Here is a 23,531-nt window from a genome sequence, read left to right on the forward strand (position 1 = left end):
ATGGTGTGATGCTGTGTATGGTGTGATGCTGTGTATGGTGTGATGCTGTGTATGGTGTGATCCTGTGTATGGTGTGATGCTGTGTATGGTGTGATGCTGTGTATGGTGTGATCCTGTGTATGGTGTGATGCTGTGTATGGTGTGATGCTGTGTATGGTGTGATGTGTATGGTGTGATGCTGTGTATGGTGTGATCCTGTGTATGGTGTGATGTGTATGGTGTGATGCTGTGTATGGTGTGATGCTGTGTATGGTGTGATCCTGTGTATGGTGTGATGCTGTGTATGGTGTGATCCTGTGTATGGTGTGATCCTGTGTATGGTGTGATGCTGTGTATGGTGTGATGTGTATGGTGTGATGCTGTGTATGGTGTGATCCTGTGTATGGTGTGATCCTGTGTATGGTGTGATGCTGTGTATGGTGTGATGCTGTGTATGGTGTGATGCTGTGTATGGTGTGATCCTGTGTATGGTGTGATGCTGTGTATGGTGTGATGCTGTGTATGGTGTGATGCTGTGTATGGTGTGATCCTGTGTATGGTGTGATGCTGTGTATGTTGTGATGTGTATGGTGTGATCCAGTGTATGGTGTGATCTGTGTATGGTGTGATGCTGTGTATGATGTGATGCTGTGTATGGTGTGATGCTGTGTATGGTGTGATGCTGTGTATGGTGTGATGCTGTGTATGGTGTGATGCTGTGTATGGTGTGATGCTGTGTATGGTGTGATGTGTATGGTGTGATGCTGTGTATGGTGTGATGCTGTGTATGGTGTGATGCTGTGTATGGTGTGATGCTGTGTATGGTGTGATGCTGTGTATGGTGTGATCCTGTGTATGGTGTGATCCTGTGTATGGTGTGATGCTGTGTATGGTGTGATGCTGTGTATGGTGTGATGCTGTGTATGGTGTGATGCTGTGTATGGTGTGATGCTGTGTATGGTGTGATGCTGTGTATGGTGTGATGCTGTGTATGGTGTGATGCTGTGTATGGTGTGATGCTGTGTATGGTGTGATCCTGTGTATGGTGTGATGGTGTATGGTGTGATGCTGTGTATGGTGTGATGTGTGTATGGTGTGATGCTGTGTATGGTGTGATGCTGTGTATGGTGTGATGCTGTGTATGGTGTGATGCTGTGTATGGTGTGATGGTATGGTGTGATGCTGTGTATGGTGTGATGCTGTGTATGGTGTGATGCTGTGTATGGTGTGATGCTGTGTATGGTGTGATGCTGTGTATTGTGTGATTGTGTGTATGGAGTGATGCTGTGTATGGTGTGATGCTGTGTATGGTGTGATGCTGTGTATGGTGTGATGCTGTGTATGGTGTGATGCTGTGTATGGTGTGATGCTGTGTATGGTGTGATGCTGTGTATGGTGTGATGCTGTGTATGGTGTGATGCTGTGTATGGTGTGATCCTGTGTATGGTGTGATGCTGTGTATGGTGTGATGCTGTGTATGGTGTGATGTGTATGGTGTGATGCTGTGTATGGTGTGATCCTGTGTATGGTGTGATGCTGTGTATGGTGTGATGCTGTGTATGGTGTGATCCTGTGTATGGTGTGATCCTGTGTATGGTGTGATGCTGTGTATGGTGTGATGTGTATGGTGTGATGCTGTGTATGGTGTGATCCTGTGTATGGTGTGATGCTGTGTATGGTGTGATGCTGTGTATGGTGTGATGCTGTGTATGGTGTGATGTGTATGGTGTGATGCTGTGTATGGTGTGATGCTGTGTATGGTATGATGCTGTGTATGGTGTGATGTTGTGTATGGTGTGATGCTGTGTATGGTGTGATGCTGTGTATGGTGTGATGCTGTGTATGGTGTGATGCTGTGTATGGTGTGATCCTGTGTATGGTGTGATGCTGTGTATGGTGTGATCCTGTGTATGGTGTGATGCTGTGTATGGTGTGATGCTGTGTATGGTGTGATGCTGTGTATGGTGTGATGCTGTGTATGGTGTGATGCTGTGTATGGTGTGATGCTGTGTATGGTGTGATCCTGTGTATGGTGTGATGCTGTGTATGGTGTGATGCTGTGTATGGTGTGATGCTGTGTATGGTGTGATGCTGTGTATGGTGTGATGCTGTGTATGGTGTGATGCTGTGTATGGTGTGATGCTGTGTATGGTGTGATGCTGTGTATGGTGTGATGCTGTGTATGGTGTGATGCTGTGTATGGTGTGATGCTGTGTGTGGTGTGATGCTGTGTATGGTGTGATGCCGTATATGGTGTGATGCTGTGTGTGGTGTGATGCTGTGTATGGTGTGATGCTGTGTATGGTGTGATGCTGTGTATGATGTGATGCTGTGTATGGTGTGATGCTGTGTATGGTGTGATGCTGTGTATGGTGTGATGCTGTGTATGGTGTGATGCTGTGTATGGTGTGATGCTGTGTATGGTGTGATGCTGTGTATGGTGTGATCCTGTGTATGGTGTGATGCTGTGTATGGTGTGATGCTGTGTATGGTGTGATGCTGTGTATGGTGTGATGCTGTGTATGGTGTGATGCTGTGTATGGTGTGATGCTGTGTATGGTGTGATCCTGTGTATGGTGTGATGCTGTGTATGGTGTGATCCTGTGTATGGTGTGATGCTGTGTATGGTGTGATGCTGTGTATGGTGTGATCCTGTGTATGGTGTGATGCTGTGTATGGTGTGATCCTGTGTATGGTGTGATGCTGTGTATGGTGTGATCCTGTGTATGGTGTGATCCTGTGTATGGTGTGATGCTGTGTATGGTGTGATCCTGTGTATGGTGTGATGCTGTGTATGGTGTGATGCTGTGTATGGTGTGATGCTGTGTATGGTGTGATGCTGTGTATGGTGTGATGCTGTGTATGGTGTGATGCTGTGTATGGTGTGATGCTGTGTATGGTGTGATGCTGTGTATGGTGTGATGCTGTATGGTGTGATGCTGTGTATGGTGTGATGCTGTGTATGGTGTGATGCTGTGTATGGTGTGATGCTGTGTATGGTGTGATGCTGTGTATGGTGTGATGCTGTGTATGGTGTGATGCTGTGTATGGTGTGATGCTGTGTATGGTGTGATGCTGTGTATGGTGTGATGCTGTGTGTATGGTGTGATGCTGTGTGTTTGGTGTGATGCTGTGTATGGTGTGATGCTGTGTATGGTGTGATGCTGTGTATGGTGTGATGCTGTGTATGGTGTGATGCTGTGTATGGTGTGATGCTGTGTATGGTGTGATGCTGTGTATGGTGTGATGCTGTGTATGGTGTGATGCTGTGTATGGTGTGATGCTGTGTATGGTGTGATGCTGTGTATGGTGTGATGCTGTGTATGGTGTGATGCTGTGTATGGTGTGATGCTGTGTATGGTGTGATGCTGTGTATGGTGTGATGCTGTGTATGGTGTGATGCTGTGTATGGTGTGATGCTGTGTATGGTGTGATGCTGTGTATGGTGTGATGCTGTGTATGGTGTGATGCTGTGTATGGTGTGATGCTGTGTATGGTGTGATGCTGTGTATGGTGTGATGCTGTGTATGGTGTGATGCTGTGTATGGTGTGATGCTGTGTATGGTGTGATGCTGTGTATGGTGTGATGCTGTGTATGGTGTGATGCTGTGTATGGTGTGATGCTGTGTATGGTGTGATGCGGTGTATGGTGTGATGCTGTGTATGGTGTGATGCGGTGTATGGTGTGATGCGGTGTATGGTGTGATGTGGTGTATGGTGTGATGCTGTGTATGGTGTGATGCTGTGTATGGTGTGATGCTGTGTATGGTGTGATGCTGTGTATGGTGTGATGCTGTGTATGGTGTGATGCTGTGTATGGTGTGATGCTGTGTATGGTGTGATGCTGTGTATGGTGTGATGCTGTGTATGGTGTGATGCTGTGTATGGTGTGATGCTGTGTATGGTGTGATGCTGTGTATGGTGTGATGCTGTGTATGGTGTGATGCTGTGTATGGTATGATGCTGTGTATGGTGTGATGTTGTGTATGGTGTGATGCTGTGTATGGTGTGATGCTGTGTATGGTGTGATGCTGTGTATGGTGTGATGCTGTGTATGGTGTGATGCTGTGTATGGTGTGATGCTGTGTATGGTGTGATGCTGTGTATGGTGTGATGCTGTGTATGGTGTGATGCTGTGTATGGTGTGATGCTGTGTATGGTGTGATGCTGTGTATGGTGTGATGCTGTGTATGGTGTGATGCTGTGTATGGTGTGATGCTGTGTATGGTGTGATGTGTATGGTGTGATGCTGTGTATGGTGTGATGCTGTGTATGGTGTGATGCTGTGTATGGTGTGATGCTGTGTATGGTGTGATGCTGTGTATGGTGTGATGCTGTGTATGGTGTGATGCTGTGTATGGTGTGATGCTGTGTATGGTGTGATGCTGTGTATGGTGTGATGCTGTGTATGGTGTGATGCTGTGTATGGTGTGATGCTGTGTATGGTGTGATCCTGTGTATGGTGTGATGCTGTGTATGGTGTGACCCTGTGTATGGTGTGATGCTGTGTATGGTGTGACCCTGTGTATGGTGTGATGCTGTGTATGGTGTGACCCTGTGTATGGTGTGATGCGGTGTATGGTGTGATGCTGTGTATGGTGTGATGCTGTGTATGGTGTGACCCTGTGTATGGTGTGATGCGGTGTATGGTGTGATGCTGTGTATGGTGTGATGCTGTGTATGGTGTGATCCTGTGTATGGTGTGATGCGGTGTATGGTGTGACCCTGTGTATGGTGTGATGCTGTGTATGGTGTGATGCTGTGTATGGTGTGATGCTGTGTATGGTGTGATGCTGTGTATGGTGTAATGCTGTGTATGGTGTGATCCTGTGTATGGTGTGATCCTGTGTATGGTGTGATGCTGTGTATGGTGTGATGCTGTGTATGGTGTGATGCTGTGTATGATGTGATGCTGTGTATTGTGTGATGCTGTGTATGGTGTGATCCTGTGTATGGTGTGATCCTGTGTATGGTGTGATGCTGTATATGGTGTGATGCTGTGTGTGGTGTGATGCTGTGTATGGTGTGATGCTGTGTATGGTGTGATGCTGTGTATGGTGTGATGCTGTGTATGGTGTGATGCTGTGTATGGTGTGATGGTGTGTATGGTGTGACCCTGTGTATGGTGTGATGCTGTGTATGGTGTGACCCTGTGTATGGTGTGATGCTGTGTATGGTGTGACCCTGTGTATGGTGTGATGCTGTGTATGGTGTGACCCTGTGTATTGTGTGATGCTGTGTATGGTGTGACCCTGTGTATGGTGTGATGCTGTGTATGGTGTGACCCTGTGTATGGTGTGATGCTGTGTATGGTGTGACCCTGTGTATGGTGTGATGCTGTGTATGGTGTGATCCTGTGTATGGTGTGATGCTGTGTATGGTGTGATGCTGTGTATGGTGTGACCCTGTGTATGGTGTGATGCTGTGTATGGTGTGATCCTGTGTATGGTGTGATGCTGTGTATGGTGTGATGCTGTGTATGGTGTGACCCTGTGTATGGTGTGATGCTGTGTATGGTGTGATCCTGTGTATGGTGTGATGCTGTGTATGGTGTGATGCTGTGTATGGTGTGACCCTGTGTATGGTGTGATGCTGTGTATGGTGTGACCCTGTGTATGGTGTGATGCTGTGTATGGTGTGATGCTGTGTATGGTGTGATGCTGTGTATGGTGTGATCCTGTGTATGGTGTGATCCTGTGTATGGTGTGATGCTGTGTATGGTGTGATCCTGTGTATGGTGTGACCCTGTGTATGGTGTGACCCTGTGTATGGTGTGACCCTGTGTATGGTGTGATCCTGTGTATGGTGTGATCCTGTGTATGGTGTGACCCTGTGTATGGTGTGATCCTGTGTATGGTGTGACCCTGTGTATGGTGTGATGCTGTGTATGGTGTGATCCTGTGTATGGTGTGATGCTGTGTATGGTGTGATGCTGTGTATGGTGTGACCCTGTGTATGGTGTGATGCTGTGTATGGTGTGATCCTGTGTATGGTGTGATGCTGTGTATGGTGTGATGCTGTGTATGGTGTGACCCTGTGTATGGTGTGATGCTGTGTATGGTGTGATGCTGTGTATGGTGTGATGCTGTGTATGGTGTGATGCTGTGTATGGTGTGATGCTGTGTATGGTGTGATCCTGTGTATGGCTAAAGAAGAAAAAGACACAATACCCTGACTGGAACAATACACAAATATTCCGTACATAGAAGTGAGTTTACGACAACGTTTCGGTCTGACTTGGAACAAAACGTTGTAGTAAGCACGTGTGTCTCCTGTGTACGGGGTGTGTTGTGTATGGTTGTCAAGCAGTCATCAGTCATCATGAGAGACACATGGTGGGTCATCAGTCATCATCAGAGACACATGGTGGGTCATCAGTCATCATCAGAGACACATGGTGGGTCATCAGTCATCATCAGAGACACATGGTGGGTCATCAGTCATCATCAGAGACACATGGTGGGTCATCAGTCATCATGAGAGACACATGGTGGGTCATCAGTCATCATGAGAGACACATGGTGGGTCATCAGTCATCATGAGAGACACATGGTGGGTCATCAGTCATCATGAGAGACACATGGTGGGTCATCAGTCATCATGAGAGACACATAGTGGGTCATCAGTCATCATGAGAGACACATAGTGGGTCATCAGTCATCATGAGAGACACATAGTGGGTCATCAGTCATCATGAGAGACACATAGTGGGTCATCAGTCATCATGAGAGACACATGGTGGGTCATCAGTCATCATGAGAGACACATGGTGGGTCATCAGTCATCATGAGAGACACATAGTGGGTCATCAGTCATCATGAGAGACACATAGTGGGTCATCAGTCATCATGAGAGACACATAGTGGGTCATCAGTCATCATGAGAGACACATAGTGGGTCATCAGTCATCATGAGAGACACATGGTGGGTCATCAGTCATCATGAGAGACACATGGTGGGTCATCAGTCATCATGAGAGACACATGGTGGGTCATCAGTCATCATGAGAGACACATGGTGGGTCATCAGTCATCATGAGAGACACATAGTGGGTCATCAGTCATCATGAGAGACACATAGTGGGTCATCAGTCATCATGAGAGACACATAGTGGGTCATCAGTCATCATGAGAGACACATAGTGGGTCATCAGTCATCATGAGAGACACATGGTGGGTCATCAGTCATCATGAGAGACACATGGTGGGTCATCAGTCATCATGAGAGACACATGGTGGGTCATCAGTCATCATGAGAGACACATAGTGGGTCATCAGTCATCATGAGAGACACATGGTGGGTCATCAGTCATCATGAGAGACACATGGTGGGTCATCAGTCATCATGAGAGACACATGGTGGGTCATCAGTCATCATGAGAGACACATGGTGGGTCATCAGTCATCATGAGAGACACATGGTGGGTCATCAGTCATCATGAGAGACACATAGTGGGTCATCAGTCATCATGAGAGACACATAGTGGGTCATCAGTCATCATGAGAGACACATAGTGGGTCATCAGTCATCATGAGAGACACATAGTGGGTCATCAGTCATCATGAGAGACACATGGTGGGTCATCAGTCATCATGAGAGACACATGGTGGGTCATCAGTCATCATGAGAGACACATGGTGGGTCATCAGTCATCATGAGAGACACATAGTGGGTCATCAGTCATCATGAGAGACACATGGTGGGTCATCAGTCATCATGAGAGACACATGGTGGGTCATCAGTCATCATGAGAGACACATGGTGGGTCATCAGTCATCATGAGAGACACATGGTGGGTCATCAGTCATCATGAGAGACACATAGTGGGTCATCAGTCATCATGAGAGACACATAGTGGGTCATCAGTCATCATGAGAGACACATAGTGGGTCATCAGTCATCATGAGAGACACATAGTGGGTCATCAGTCATCATGAGAGACACATGGTGGGTCATCAGTCATCATGAGAGACACATGGTGGGTCATCAGTCATCATGAGAGACACATGGTGGGTCATCAGTCATCATGAGAGACACATGGTGGGTCATCAGTCATCATGAGAGACACATGGTGGGTCATCAGTCATCATGAGAGACACATGGTGGGTCATCAGTCATCATGAGAGACACATGGTGGGTCATCAGTCATCATGAGAGACACATGGTGGGTCATCAGTCATCATCAGAGACACATGGTGGGTAGAGCTTTATCTCTACCTGACTTGTTAAAGCTCTACACAGAGCGAAACGCTAAGGAATCAAACTCTTGTGCAACATTTGGGAATCTTTATTGAGAGCACGTTTCGCCAGCTAGTGGCTTCTGCAGTCCAATACAGAGAGAAGAACGATGAAACATGAGAAGGATAGTGAGGTAATCAGTCTCTCAGCCTGGAGTCGATGTCTTCAATCCATCAGTCTTGAGAAAGGATTACCCAGTGTTGAACAAGTGTTTCAGTCTTCAACTGGTGGGTGGTAGTCACCACATAACCATGGTGTGGGTGGTAGTCATAACATAACCATGGTGTGGGTGGTAGTCACCACATAACCATGGTGTGGGTGGTAGTCACCACATAACCATGGTGTGGGTGGTAGTCACCACATAACCATGGTGTGGGTGGTAGTCACCACATAACCATGGTGTGGGTGGTAGTCACCACATAACCATGGTGTGGGTGGTAGTCACCACATAACCATGGTGTGGGTGGTAGTCACCACATAACCATGGTGTGGGTGGTAGTCACCACATAACCATGGTGTGGGTGGTAGTCACCACATAACCATGGTGTGGGTGGTAGTCACCACATAACCATGGTGTGGGTGGTAGTCACCACATAACCATGGTGTGGGTGGTAGTCACCACATAACCATGGTGTGGGTGGTAGTCACCACATAACCATGGTGTGGGTGGTAGTCACCACATAACCATGGTGTGGGTGGTAGTCACCACATAACCATGGTGTGGGTGGTAGTCACCACATAACCATGGTGTGGGTGGTAGTCACCACATAACCATGGTGTGGGTGGTAGTCACCACATAGCCATGGTGTGGGTGGTAGTCACCACATAACCATGGTGTGGGTGGTAGTCACCACATGACCATGGTGTGGGTGGTAGTCACCACATAACCATGGTGTGGGTGGTAGTCACCACATGACCATGGTGTGGGTGGTAGTCACCACATAACCATGGTGTGGGTGGTAGTCACCACATGACCATGGTGTGGGTGGTAGTCACCACATAACCATGGTGTGGGTGGTAGTCACCACATAACCATGGTGTGGGTGGTAGTCACCACATAACCATGGTGTGGGTGGTAGTCACCACATAACCATGGTGTGGGTGGTAGTCACCACATGACCATGGTGTGGGTGGTAGTCACCACATAACCATGGTGTGGGTGGTAGTCACCACATAGCCATGGTGTGGGTGGTAGTCACCACATAACCATGGTGTGGGTGGTAGTCACCACATAACCATGGTGTGGGTGGTAGTCACCACATGACCATGGTGTGGGTGGTAGTCACCACATAGCCATGGTGTGGGTGGTAGTCACCACATAACCATGGTGTGGGTGGTAGTCACCACATGACCATGGTGTGGGTGGTAGTCACCACATAGCCATGGTGTGGGTGGTAGTCACCACATAACCATGGTGTGGGTGGTAGTCACCACATGACCATGGTGTGGGTGGTAGTCACCACATAACCATGGTGTGGGTGGTAGTCACCACATAACCATGGTGTGGGTGGTAGTCACCACATAACCATGGTCTGGGTGGTAGTCACCACATGACCATGGTGTGGGTGGTAGTCACCACATAACCATGGTGTGGGTGGTAGTCACCACATGACCATGGTGTGGGTGGTAGTCACCACATAACCATGGTGTGGGTGGTAGTCACCACATAACCATGGTGTGGGTGGTAGTCACCACATAACCATGGTGTGGGTGGTAGTCAAAATATCACAGAGGCACACAATGGGTCCAGGGATTGTTCCTCAAAGTGCTGATAATCACAAAGCAAGATACAGTGATATTGAACTAACTATATATTTATATTTGGTTCCAGTCATAATACCCCGATACAAAACTAACCAAACAATATATAAACCCGCCCCCATTGTTACTTGTATATTTAAAAATATGTATTCCGCTTCATTAACCTTTCCAGGACGTGCAAAATGGACAGAAAAGTGTAGATGCTAAGCTGACAGAGTTGAAGAAAATCAGAACAGACAGAGTGATCTTCGTGTCAGTGATAAGTTCTGTGGGAGGTCTTATGATAGTTGCTATCGCTGCTGTACTTATCTTCTCCTCGTATAAGCGCTATAACACAGTAAGTATATTTTTTTGTTATCTTATATTGGGCTGCTATAGGTTCATTACCTGGAATATACATTATTGTTAGACCGAGGAGTGTTGAAGTAACATTGATCTAGGTGATATTAACTATACCACGGGCGGGGATTGAACCCGCGATCAGAGTCTCTGATCGCGGGTTCAATCCCCGCCCGTGGTATGGTTTGTTTGCAATCGTGTCATTACGATTTCGTGAGTCTATGTGACAATTCAGATGGTAGTGAACTACACTATGATGAGCGGCGTTGTAACAGACCCTTGTATGGGTTATATTAGCTGAAGTAGACGGAAGTGATCCAGTTGAGTTTAACGAATCTTAAAACACTTTTTATCAATCTTGTTCTGCTAGGCACCGCTGGGATTCTCAACTGTTCCTCCATCATTAACTCCCTCCGCTTGATGTATTTCTCCATTTACCCGCTTACTTCCATACAAAAAATTATCGTCATCATCAAGGGACAGAAACACAAGGTCAAAAAACAAATTATTCAAGTTTTAAACAAAAATAACATCGAATATATACCCCTTAGTGTAATTTTTTACCCCCAGGGGGTAAATTTACCTCTGGTTGAGAATCACTGTGCTAGACCATGTGACTTTAGTGCTCGACAAATGGCTTTCCATATACTCGCATTGTACTGTTCCACCTTCCCATTCCATGTTGGGTGACAGGATGTTGTCCTACTCTTCAGTTTAATATCTTTATTATCCATCCTATACCCATCCTGTGGGTGGTAGTCAAAAAATTAGAGGTAAAATTAGAGGCCTGGTCACAGACCGGGCCGCGGGGGCGTTGACCCCCGAAACTCTCTCCAGGTAAACTCCAGGTATAAAATGGGTCGAGGGACTCGACCGCAAAGTTATGATAAATAAAGTTACAGTGGTAATGAACTATTGTATGTTTATATGTGTAAGAAATTATGTGGGTAAACTTAACAATGTCCTGAATTAACGTTTCACCCCCATGATTGTGAAGATAGATGGGCTAGTGAGAGCATAGGCAATGGGGTCGAAGAATTATGGGGTAGGTTTAAAAATGTAGTGTTAGAGTGTTCAGCAGAAGTTTGTGGTTACAGGAAAGTGGGTGCGGGAGGGAAGAGGAGCGATTGGTGGAATGATGATGTGAAGAGAGTAGTAAGGGAGAAAAAGTTAGCATATGAGAAGTTTTTATAAAGTAGAAGTGATGCAAGGAGGGAAGAGTATATGGAGAAAAAGAGAGAGGTTAAGAGAGTGGTGAAGCAATGTAAAAAGAGAGCAAATGAGAGAGTGGGTGAGATGTTATCAACAAATTTTGTTGAAAATAAGAAAAAGTTTTGGAGTGAGATTAACAAGTTAAGGAAGCCTAGAGAACAAATGGATTTGACAGTTAAAAATAGGGGAGGAGAGTTGTTAAATGGAGAGTTAGAGGTATTGGGAAGATGGAGGGAATATTTTGAGGAATTGTTAAATGTTGATGAAGATAGGAAAGCTGTGATTTCGTGTATTGTTTTATGAAAAACAGGATAAATAAATATACAAGGCATGATATAGCACGTAATGAAAGTAGTTTGTTAGATTATATATTGGTGGATAAAAGGTTGATGGGTAGGCTTCAGGATGTAAATGTTTATAGAGGGGAAACTGATATATCAGATCATTATTTAGTTGTAGCTACAGTTAGAGTAAGAGGTAGATGGGACAAGAGGAAAATGGCAACAGCAAGTAAGAGGGAGGTGAAAGTGTGTAAACTAAGGGAGGAGGAAGTTCGGGTGAGATATAAGCAACTATTGGCAGAAAGGTGGGCTGGTGCAAGTATGAGTAGTAGAGGGGGGGGCTTGAAGAGGGTTGGAATAGTTTTAAAAAAGCAGTATTAGAATGTGGGGCAGAAGTTTGAGGTTATAGGAGGGTGGGTGCAGGAGGAAAGAGGAGTGATTGGTGGAATGATGAAGTAAAGGGTGTGATACAAGAGAATGGTGTGATGCTGTGTATGGTGTGTTGCTGTGTATGGTGTGATCTTGTGTATGGTGTCATGCTGTGTATGGTGTGATGCTGTGTATGGTGTGATCCTGTGTATGGTGTGATGCTGTGTATGGTGTGATCCTGTGTATGGCGTGATGCTATGTATGGTGTGATCCTGTGTATGGTGTGATGCTGAGAATGGTGTGATGCTGTATATGGTGTGATGCTGTCTATGGCTAAAGAATGTATGAAAGTATAGTGGTACCAACACTCTTATATGGGTGTGAAGCTTGGGTTGTAAATGCAGCAGCGAGGAGGCGGTTGGAGGCAGTGGAGATGTCCTGTCTAAGGGTAATGTGTGGTGTAAATATTATGCAGAAAATTCGGAGTGTGGAAATTAGGAGAAGGTGTGGAGTTAATAAAAGTATTAGTCAGAGGGCTGATGAGGGGTTGTTGAGGTGGTTTGGTCATTTAGAGAGAATGGATCAAAGTAGAATGTCATGGAGAGCGTATAAATCTGTAGGGGAAGGAAGGCGGGATAGGGGTCATCCTCCAAAAGGTTGGAGGGAGGGGGTAAAGGAGGTTTTGTGGGCGAGGGGCTTGGACTTCCAGCAAGCGTGCGTGAGCGTGTTAGATAGGAGTGAATGGAGACGAATGTTATTTGGGACCTGACGAGCTGTTGAAGTGTGAGCAGAGTAATATTTAGTGAAGGGATTCAGGGAAACCGGTTATTTTCATATAGCGGGACTTGTGTCCTGGAAATGGGAAGTACAATGCCTGCACTTTAAAGGAGGGGTTTGGGATATTGGCAGTTTGGAGGGATATGTTGTGTATCTTTATACGTATATGCTTCTAAACTGTTGTATTCTGAACACCTCTGCAAAAGCAGTGATAATGTGTGAGTGAGGTGAAAGTGTTGAATGATGATGAAAGTATTTTCTTTTTGGGGATTTTCTTTCTTTTTGGGTCACCCTGCCTCGGTGGGTCACCCTGCCTCGCTGGATCACCCTGCCTCGGTGGGTCACCCTGCCTCGCTGGATCACCCTGCCTCGGTGGGTCACCCTGCCTCGGTGGGTCACCCTGCCTCGGTGGGTCACCCTGCCTCGGTGGGTCACCCTGCCTCGGTGGGTCACCCTGCCTCGCTGGATCACCCTGCCTCGGTGGGTCACCCTGCCTCGGTGGATCACCCTGCCTCGGTGGGTCACCCTGCCTCGGTGGGTCACCCTGCCTCGGTGGGTCACCCTGCCTCGGTGGGTCACCCTGCCTCGGTGGGTCACCCTGCCTCTGTGGGTCACCCTGCCTCGGTGGGTCACCCTGCCTCGGCGGGTCACCCTGCCTCGGTGGGTCACCCTGCCTCGGTGGGTCACCCTGCCTCGGTGGATCACCCTGCCTCGGTGGGTCACCCTGCCTCGGTGGGTCACCCTGCCTCGGTGGGTAACCCTGCCTCGGTGGGTCACCCTGCCTCGGCGGGTCACCCTGCCTCGGTGGGTCACCCTGCCTCGGCGGGTCACCCTGCCTCGGTGGGTCACCCTGCCTCGGTGGGTCACCCTGCCTCGGTGAATCACCCTGCCTCGGTGGGTCACCCTGCCTCGGTGGGTCACCCTGCCTCGGTGGGTCACCCTGCCTCGGTGGGTCACCCTGCCTCGGTGGGTCACCCTGCCTCGGCGGGTCACCCTGCCTCGGTGGATCACCCTGCCTCGGTGGGTCACCCTGCCTCGGTGGGTCACCCTGCCTCGGTGGGTCACCCTGCCTCGGTGGATCACCCTGCCTCGGTGGGTCACCCTGCCTCGGTGGGTCACCCTGCCTCGGTGGGTCACCCTGCCTCGGTGGGTCACCCTGCCTCGGTGGGTCACCCTGCCTCGGTGGATCACCCTGACTCGGTGGGTCACCCTGCCTCGGTGGGTCACCCTGCCTCGGTGGGTCACCCTGCCTCGGTGGGTCACCCTGCCTCGGTGGATCACCCTGCCTCGGTGGATCACCCTGCCTCGGTGGGTCACCCTGCGTCGGTGGATCACGCTGCCTCGGTGGGTCACCCTGCCTCGGTGGGTCACCCTGCCTCGGTGGGTCACCCTGCCTCGGTGGGTCACCCTGCCTCGGTGGGTCACCCTGCCTAGGTGGATCACCCTGCCTCGGTGGATCACCCTGCCTCGGTGGGTCACCCTGCCTCGGTGGGTCACCCTGCCTCGGTGGGTCACCCTGCCTCGGTGGATCACCCTGCCTCGGTGGATCACCCTGCCTCGGTGGATCACCCTGCCTCGGTGGGTCACCCTGCCTCGGTGGGTCACCCTGCCTCGGTGGGTCACCCTGCCTCGGTGGATCACCCTGCCTCGGTGGGTCACCCTGCCTCGGTGGGTCACCCTGCCTCGGTGGATCACCCTGCCTCGGTGGGTCACCCTGCCTCGGTGGGTCACCCTGCCTCGGTGGATCACCCTGCCTCGGTGGGTCACCAGGCCTCGGTGGGTCACCCTGCCTCGGTGGGTCACCCTGCCTCGGTGGGTCACCCTGCCTCGGCGGGTCACCCTGCCTCGGTGGGTCACCCTGCCTCGGTGGGTCACCCTGCCTCGGTGGGTCACCCTGCCTCGGTGGATCACCCTGCCTCGGTGGGTCACCCTGCCTCGGTGGGTCACCCTGCCTCGGTGGGTCACCCTGCCTCGGTGGGTCACCCTGCCTCGGTGGGTCACCCTGCCTCGGTGGATCACCCTGCCTCGGTGGATCACCCTGCCTCGGTGGGTCACCCTGCCTCGGTGGATCACCCTGCCTCGGTGGGTCACCCTGCCTCGGTGGGTCACCCTGCCTCGGTGGATCACCCTGCCTCGCTGGATCACCCTGCCTCGGTGGGTCACCCTGCCTCGGTGGGTCACCCTGCCTCGGTGGATCACCCTGCCTCGGTGGGTCACACTGCCTCGGTGGGTCACCCTGCCTCGCTGGGTCACCCTGCCTCGGTGGGTCACCCTGCCTCGGTGGGTCACCCTGCCTCGGTGGATCACCCTGCCTCGGTGGGTCACCCTGCCTCGGTGGGTCACCCTGCCTCGGTGGGTCACCCTGCCTCGGTGGGTCACCCTGCCTCGGTGGGTCACCGTGCCTCGGCGGGTCACCCTGCCTCGGTGGGTCACCCTGCCTCGGTGGGTCACCCTGCCTCGGTGGGTCACCCTGCCTCGGTGGGTCACCCTGCCTCGGTGGGTCACCCTGCCTCGGTGGGTCACCCTGCCTCTGTGGGTCACCCTGCCTCGGTGGGTCACCCTGCCTCGGCGGGTCACCCTGCCTCGGTGGGTCACCCTGCCTCGGTGGATCACCCTGCCTCGGTGGGTCACCCTGCCTCGGTGGGTCACCCTGCCTCGGTGGGTCACCCTGCCTCGGTGGGTCACCCTGCCTCGGCGGGTCACCCTGCCTCGGTGGGTCACCCTGCCTCGGGGGGTCACCCTGCCTCGGTGGGTCACCCTGCCTCGGTGGGTCACCCTGCCTCGGTGAATCACCCTGCCTCGGTGGGTCACCCTGCCTCGGTGGGTCACCCTGCCTCGGTGGGTCACCCTGCCTCGGTGGGTCACCCTGCCTCGGTGGGTCACCCTGCCTCGGCGGGTCACCCTGCCTCGGTGGATCACCCTGCCTCGGTGGGTCACCCTGCCTCGGTGGGTCACCCTGCCTCGGTGGGTCACCCTGCCTCGGTGGATCACCCTGCATCGGTGGGTCACCCTGCCTCGGTGGGTCACCCTGCCTCGGTGGGTCACCCTGCCTCGGTGGGTCACCCTGCCTCGGTGGGTCACCCTGCCTCGGTGGATCACCCTGACTCGGTGGGTCACCCTGCCTCGGTGGGTCACCCTGCCTCGGTGGGTCACCCTGCCTCGGTGGGTCACCCTGCCTCGGTGGATCACCCTGCCTCGGTGGATCACCCTGCCTCGGTGGGTCACCCTGCGTCGGTGGATCACGCTGCCTCGGTGGGTCACCCTGCCTCGGTGGGTCACCCTGCCTCGGTGGGTCACCCTGCCTCGGTGGGTCACCCTGCCTCGGTGGGTCACCCTGCCTAGGTGGATCACCCTGCCTCGGTGGATCACCCTGCCTCGGTGGGTCACCCTGCCTCGGTGGGTCACCCTGCCTCGGTGGGTCACCCTGCCTCGGTGGATCACCCTGCCTCGGTGGATCACCCTGCCTCGGTGGATCACCCTGCCTCGGTGGGTCACCCTGCCTCGGTGGGTCACCCTGCCTCGGTGGGTCACCCTGCCTCGGTGGATCACCCTGCCTCGGTGGGTCACCCTGCCTCGGTGGGTCACCCTGCCTCGGTGGATCACCCTGCCTCGGTGGGTCACCAGGCCTCGGTGGGTCACCCTGCCTCGGTGGGTCACCCTGCCTCGGTGGGTCACCCTGCCTCGGCGGGTCACCCTGCCTCGGTGGGTCACCCTGCCTCGGTGGGTCACCCTGCCTCGGTGGGTCACCCTGCCTCGGTGGATCACCCTGCCTCGGTGGGTCACCCTGCCTCGGTGGGTCACCCTGCCTCGGTGGGTCACCCTGCCTCGGTGGGTCACCCTGCCTCGGTGGGTCACCCTGCCTCGGCGGGTCACCCTGCCTCGGTGGGTCACCCTGCCTCGGCGGGTCACCCTGCCTCGGTGGGTCACCCTGCCTCGGTGGGTCACCCTGCCTCGGTGGATCACCCTGCCTCGGTGGGTCACCCTGCCTCGGTGGGTCACCCTGCCTCGGTGGGTCACCCTGCCTCGGTGGGTCACCCTGCCTCGGCGGGTCACCCTGCCTCGGTGGGTCACCCTGCCTCGGCGGGTCACCCTGCCTCGGTGGGTCACCCTGCCTCGGTGGGTCACCCTGCCTCGGTGAATCACCCTGCCTCGGTGGGTCACCCTGCCTCGGTGGGTCACCCTGCCTCGGTGGGTCACCCTGCCTCGGTGGTCACCCTGCCTCGGCGGGTCACCCTGCCTCGGTGGATCACCCTGCCTCGGTGGGTCACCCTGCCTCGGTGGGTCACCCTGCCTCGGTGGGTCACCCTGCCTCGGTGGATCACCCTGCCTCGGTCGGTCACCCTGCCTCGGTCGGTCACCCTGCCTCGGTGGGTCACCCTGCCTCGGTGGGTCACCCTGCCTCGGTGGGTCACCGTGCCTCGGTGGATCACCCTGCCTCGGTGGGTCACCCTGCCTCGGTGGGTCACCCTGCCTCGGTGGGTCACCCTGCCTCGGTGGGTCACCCTGCCTCGGTGGATCACCCTGCCTCGGTGGATCACCCTGCCTCGGTGGGTCACCCTGCGTCGGTGGATCACGCTGCCTCGGTGGGTCACCCTGCCTCGGTGGGTCACCCTGCCTCGGTGGGTCACCCTGCCTCGGTGGGTCACCTTGCCTCGGTGGGTCACCCTGCCTATTTGGATCACCCTGCCTCGGTGGATCACCCTGCCTCGGTGGGTCACCCTGCCTCGGTGGGTCACCCTGCCTCGGTGGGTCACCCTGCCTCGGTGGATCACCCTGCCTCGGTGGATCACCCTGCCTCGGTGGATCACCCTGCCTCGGTGGGTCACCCTGCCTCGGTGGGTCACCCTGCCTCGGTGGGTCACCCTGCCTCGGTGGATCACCCTGCCTCGGTGGGTCACCCTGCCTCGGTGGGTCACCCTGCCTCGGTGGATCACCCTGCCTCGGTGGGTCACCCTGCCTCGGTGGGTCACCCTGCCTCGGTGGATCACCCTGCCTCGGTGGGTCACCCTGCCTCGGTGGGTCACCCTGCCTCGGTGGGTCACCCTGCCTCGGTGGGTCACCCTGCCTCGGCGGGTCACCCTGCCTCGGTGGGTCACCCTGCCTCGGTGGGTCACCCTGCCTCGGTGGGTCACCCTGCCTCGGTGGATCACCCTGCCTCGGTGGGTCACCCTGCCTCGGTGGGTCACCCTGCCTCGGTGGGTCACCCTGCCTCGGTGGGTCACCCTGCCTCGGTGGGTCACCCTGCCTCGGTGGATCACCCTGCCTCGGTGGATCACCCTGCCTCGGTGGGTCACCCTGCCTCGGTGGATCACCCTGCCTCGGTGGGTCACCCTGCCTCGGTGGGTCACCCTGCCTCGGTGGCTCACCCCGCCGCGGTGGATCCCCCTGCCTCGGTGGGTCACCCTGCCTCGGTGGGTCACCTTGCCTCGGTGGATCACCCTGCCTCGGTGGGTCACCCTGCCTCGGTGGGTCACCCTGCCTCGCTGGGTCACCCTGCCTCGGTGGGTCACCCTGCCTCGGTGGGTCACCCTGCCTCGGTGGGTCACCCTGCCTCGGTGGGTCACCCTGCCTCGGTGGGTCACCCTGCCTCGGTGGGTCACCCTGCCTCGGTGGGTCACCCTGCCTCGGCGGGTCACCCTGCCTCGGTGGGTCACCCTGCCTCGGCGGGTCACCCTGCCTCGGTGGGTCACCCTGCCTCGGTGGGTCACCCTGCCTCGGTGGGTCACCCTGCCTCGGTGGGTCACCCTGCCTCTGTGGGTCACCCTGCCTCGGTGGGTCACCCTGCCTCGGCGGGTCACCCTGCCTCGGTGGGTCACCCTGCCTCGGTGGGTCACCCTGCCTCGGTGGATCACCCTGCCTCGGTGGGTCACCCTGCCTCGGTGGGTCACCCTGCCTCGGTGGGTCACCCTGCCTCGGTGGGTCACCCTGCCTCGGCGGGTCACCCTGCCTCGGTGGGTCACCCTGCCTCGGTGGGTCACCCTGCCTCGGTGGGTCACCCTGCCTCGGTGGATCACTTTGCCTCGCTGGATCACCCTGCCTCGGTGGGTCACCCTGCCTCGGTGGGTCACCCTGCCTCGGTGGATCACCCTGCCTCGGTGGGTCACCCTGCCTCGGTGGGTCACCCTGCCTCGCTGGGTCACCCTGCCTCGGTGGGTCACCCTGCCTCTGTGGGTCACCCTGCCTCGGTGGATCACCCTGCCTCGGTGGGTCACCCTGCCTCGGTGGGTCACCCTGCCTCGGTGGGTCACCCTGCCTCGGTGGGTCACCCTGCCTCGGTGGGTCACCCTGCCTCGGCGGGTCACCCTGCCTCGGTGGGTCACCCTGCCTCGGCGGGTCACCCTGCCTCGGTGGGTCACCCTGCCTCGGTGGGTCACCCTGCCTCGGTGGGTCACCCTGCCTCGGTGGGTCACCCTGCCTCTGTGGGTCACCCTGCCTCGGTGGGTCACCCTGCCTCGGTGGATCACCCTGCCTCGGTGGATCACCCTGCCTCGGTGGGTCACCCTGCCTCGGTGGATCACGCTGCCTCGGTGGGTCACCCTGCCTCGGTGGGTCACCCTGCCTCGGTGGGTCACCCTGCCTCGGTGGGTCACCCTGCCTCGGTGGGTCACCCTGCCTCGGTTGGTCACCCTGCCTCGGTGGGTCACCCTGCCTCGGTGGGTCACCCTGCCTCGGTGGGTCACCCTGCCTCGGTGGATCACCCTGCCTCGGTGGGTCACCCTGCCTCGGTGGATCACCCTGCCTCGGTGGGTCACCCTGCCTCGGTGGATCACCCTGCCTCGGTGGGTCACCCTGCCTCGGTGGGTCACCCTGCCTCGGTGGGTCACCCTGCATTGGTGGGTCACCCTGCCTCGGTGGGTCACCCTGCCTCGGTGGGTCACCCTGCCTCGGTGGGTCACCCTGCCTCGGTGGGTCACCCTGCCTCGGTGGGTCACCCTGCCTCGGTGGGTCACCCTGCCTCGGTGGGTCACCCTGCCTCGGTGGGTCACCCTGCCTCGGTGGGTCACCCTGCCTCGGTGGGTCACCCTGCCTCGGTGGGAGACGGCCGACTTGTTGAAAAAATATTATTATTATTATTATTATTATTATTATTATTATTATTATTATTATTATTATTATTATTATTGAGCTCCTTAGCCATTTAAAAGGTGCCTCGAACTTAGTGCATATAGACTATAAATGTAGTATAAGCACATCTCTGGCAAGACAGTGATGGAGTGAATGATGGTGAAAGTTTTTCTTTTTCGGGCCACCCTGCCTTGGTGGGAGACGGCCGATGTGTTATTAATATATAGTAGGCTTCTTCAGTCGAATACAGAAGAATTAACAGAAGCAGTAGAGATGTGAAGACGGTGTAATCAGGCCATGAGCCTTGAAGACGTAGTTCTGAGGTGGTCAGTCCCTCAGTCTGGAGAAGAGTTTTGTTCCATGGTCTGGTGTCCAGACTATGCAGTGTATTATTACAATAAAAAATAAGCGCTAAACCTGTAGCGGGTTATGCAGCACCTGGGTAAATGGAAGGCATTCAGGCTTAGATCAAGGGGCCCCTTACCAGTATCATTATTGTAGTGAAGGAGGAAGCTCTAAACCCGTAGGATTATATAGCGCCTGTGAAGGGATGTGGAAGGTATTCAGGTTTAATTCAGGGAACTGGAGCACAGATCCAATTCCCTAGATCAAGAGCCTCTCGCCAACGTCAAGGGACCTTCCTTGAGGGGGGGGGGTAACATTGTCAAATATTATATACAAGTATTTATGTAAGCGGCTATATTAATGGCAGCTTATACTTACACTATAAACGTTGCTTGGAATAATACACAAATAAATAACAAAAAGGCACAATACCGTGACTGGAACGATACACAAATAACCCGCACATAAAAGAGAGAAGCTTACGAAGCTTGGAATGTTTCAAAGAACCTTCCTTCAGCGGTGCATCTGCAAAATTTATACATTATTATCATTATAAACCATACCACGGGTGGGGTTTGAACCTGCGGGTTCAAACCCCGCCCGTGGTATTACCTGGAGTTTACCTGGAGAGAGTTCCGGGGGTCAACGCCCCCGCGGCCCGGTCTGAGACCAGGCCTCCTGGTGGATCAGAGCCTGATCAACCAGGCTGTTGCTGCTGGCTGCACGCAAACCAACATACGAGCTACAGCCCGGCTGATCCGGAACTGACTTTAGGTGCTTGTCCAGTGCCAGCTTGAAGACTGCCAGGGGTCTGTTGGTAATCCCCCTTATGTGTGCTGGGAGGCAGTTGAACAGTCTCGGGCCCCTGACACTTATTGTATGGTCTCTTAACGTGCTAGTGACACCCCTGCTTTTCATTGGGGGGATGTTGCATCGTCTGCCAAGTCTTTTGCTTTCGTAATGAGTGATTTTCGTGTGCAAGTTCGGTACTAGTCCCTCTAGGATTTTCCAGGTGTATATAATCATGTATCTCTCCCTCCTGCGTTCCAGGGAATACAGGTTTAGGAACCTCAAGCGCTCCCAATAATTGAGGTGTTTTATCTCCGTTATGCGCGCCGTGAAAGTTCTCTGTACATTTTCTAGGTCGGCAATTTCACCTGCCTTGAAAGGTGCTGTTAGAGTGCAGCAATATTCCAGCCTAGATAGAACAAGTGACCTGAAGAGTGTCATCATGGGCTTGGCCTCCCTAGTTTTGAAGGTTCTCATTATCCATCCTGTCATTTTTCTAGCAGATGCGATTGATACAATGTTATGGTCCTTGAAGGTGAGATCCTCCGACATGATCACTCCCAGGTCTTTGACGTTGGTGTTTCGCTCTATTTTGTGGCCAGAATTTGTTTTGTACTCTGATGACGATTTAATTTCCTCATGTTTACCATATCTGAGTAATTGAAATTTCTCATCGTTGAACTTCATATTGTTTTCTGCAGCCCACTGAAAGATTTGGTTGATGTCTGCCTGGAGCTTTGCAGTGTCTGCAATGGAAGACACTGTCATGCAGATTCGGGTGTCATCTGCAAAGGAAGACACGGTGCTGTGGCTGACATCCTTGTCTATGTCGGATATAAGGATGAGGAACAAGATGGGAGCGAGTACTGTGCCTTGTGGAACAGAGCTTTTCACCGTAGCTGCCTCGGACTTTACTCTGTTGACGACTACTCTCTGTGTTCTGTTAGTGAGGAAATTATAGATCCATCGACCGACTTTTCCTGTTATTCCTTTAGCACGCATTTTGTGCGCTATTACGCCATGGTCACACTTGTCGAAGGCTTTTGCAAAGTCTGTATATATTACATCTGCATTCTTTTTGTCTTCTAGTGCATTTAGGACCTTGTCGTAGTGGTCCAATAGTTGAGACAGACAGGAGCGACCTGTTCTAAACCCATGTTGCCCTGGGTTGTGTAACTGATGGGTTTCTAGATGCGTGGTGATCTTGCTTCTTAGGACCCTTTCAAAGATTTTTATGATATGGGATGTTAGTGCTATTGGTCTGTAGTTCTTTGCTGTTGCTTTACTGCCCCCTTTGTGGAGTGGGGCTATGTCTGTTGTTTTTAGTAACTGTGGGACGACCCCCGTGTCCATGCTCCCTCTCCATAGGATGGAAAAGGCTCGTGATAGGGGCTTCTTGCAGTTCTTGATGAACACAGAGTTCCATGAGTCTGGCCCTGGGGCAGAGTGCATGGGCATGTCATTTATCGCCTGTTCGAAGTCATTTGGCATCAGGATAACATCGGATAGGCTTGTGTTAATCAAATTTTGTGGCTCTCTCATAAAAAATTCATTCTGATCTTCGACTCTCAGTCTGGTTAGCGGCTTGCTAAAAACTGAGTCATATTGGGACTTGAGTAGCTCACTCATTTCCTTGCTGTCATCTGTGTAGGACCCATCTTGTTTAAGTAGGGGCCCAATACTGGACGTTGTTCTCGATTTTGATTTGGCATAGGAGAAGAAATACTTTGGGTTTCTTTCGATTTCATATATGGCTTTTAGTTCTTCCCGCGATTCCTGACTCCTAAAGGATTCTTTTAGCTTAAGTTCGATGCTTGCTATTTCTCTGACCAGTGTCTCCCTGCGCATTTCAGATATATTGACCTCTTTTAGCCGCTCTGTTATTCTTTTCCGTCGCCTGTAAAGGGAGCGCCTGTCTCTTTCTATTTTACATCTACTCCTCCTTTTTCTTAGAGGAATAAGCCTTGTGCATACATCGAGTGCCACCGAATTAATCTGTTCTAGGCATAAGTTTGGGTCTGTGTTGCTTAGTATATCTTCCCAGCTTATATCGGTTAGGACTTGGTTTACTTGGTCCCACTTTATGTTTTTGTTATTGAAGTTGAATTTGGTGAATGCTCCCTCGTGACTAGTCTCATTTTGTCGGTCTGGGGCTCCACGCATACATGTCTGAACCTCAATTATGTTGTGATCTGAGTATATTGTTTTTGATATTGTGACATTTCTTATCAGATCATCATTGTTAGTGAATATGAGGTCTAGTGTATTCTCCAGTCTAGTAGGCTCTATTATTTGCTGGTTTAAATTGAATTTTGTGCAGAGATTTAAAAGCTCGTGTGAGTGTGAGTTTTCATCAGAGCTGCCTCCTGGTGTTAT

At 52.9% G+C, this 23,531-nt stretch overlaps 1 protein-coding gene across 1 annotated transcript in view; it reads left to right on the forward strand.

Moving 5' to 3' along the window:
- Positions 1-23,531, forward strand: part of LOC128699872 (mucin-2) — a 62,882-nt gene that overhangs the window by 28,443 nt on the left and 10,908 nt on the right. Inside the window, exon 3 of the mRNA XM_070102312.1 lies at positions 10,151-10,315. Coding sequence (XP_069958413.1) covers positions 10,151-10,315 — 165 coding nt within the window. The remainder of the gene's footprint in view (positions 1-10,150; positions 10,316-23,531) is intronic.

This window comes from Cherax quadricarinatus, chromosome 81 (genome assembly GCF_038502225.1).
Source record: "Cherax quadricarinatus isolate ZL_2023a chromosome 81, ASM3850222v1, whole genome shotgun sequence".
NCBI lineage: Eukaryota > Metazoa > Arthropoda > Malacostraca > Decapoda > Parastacidae > Cherax > Cherax quadricarinatus.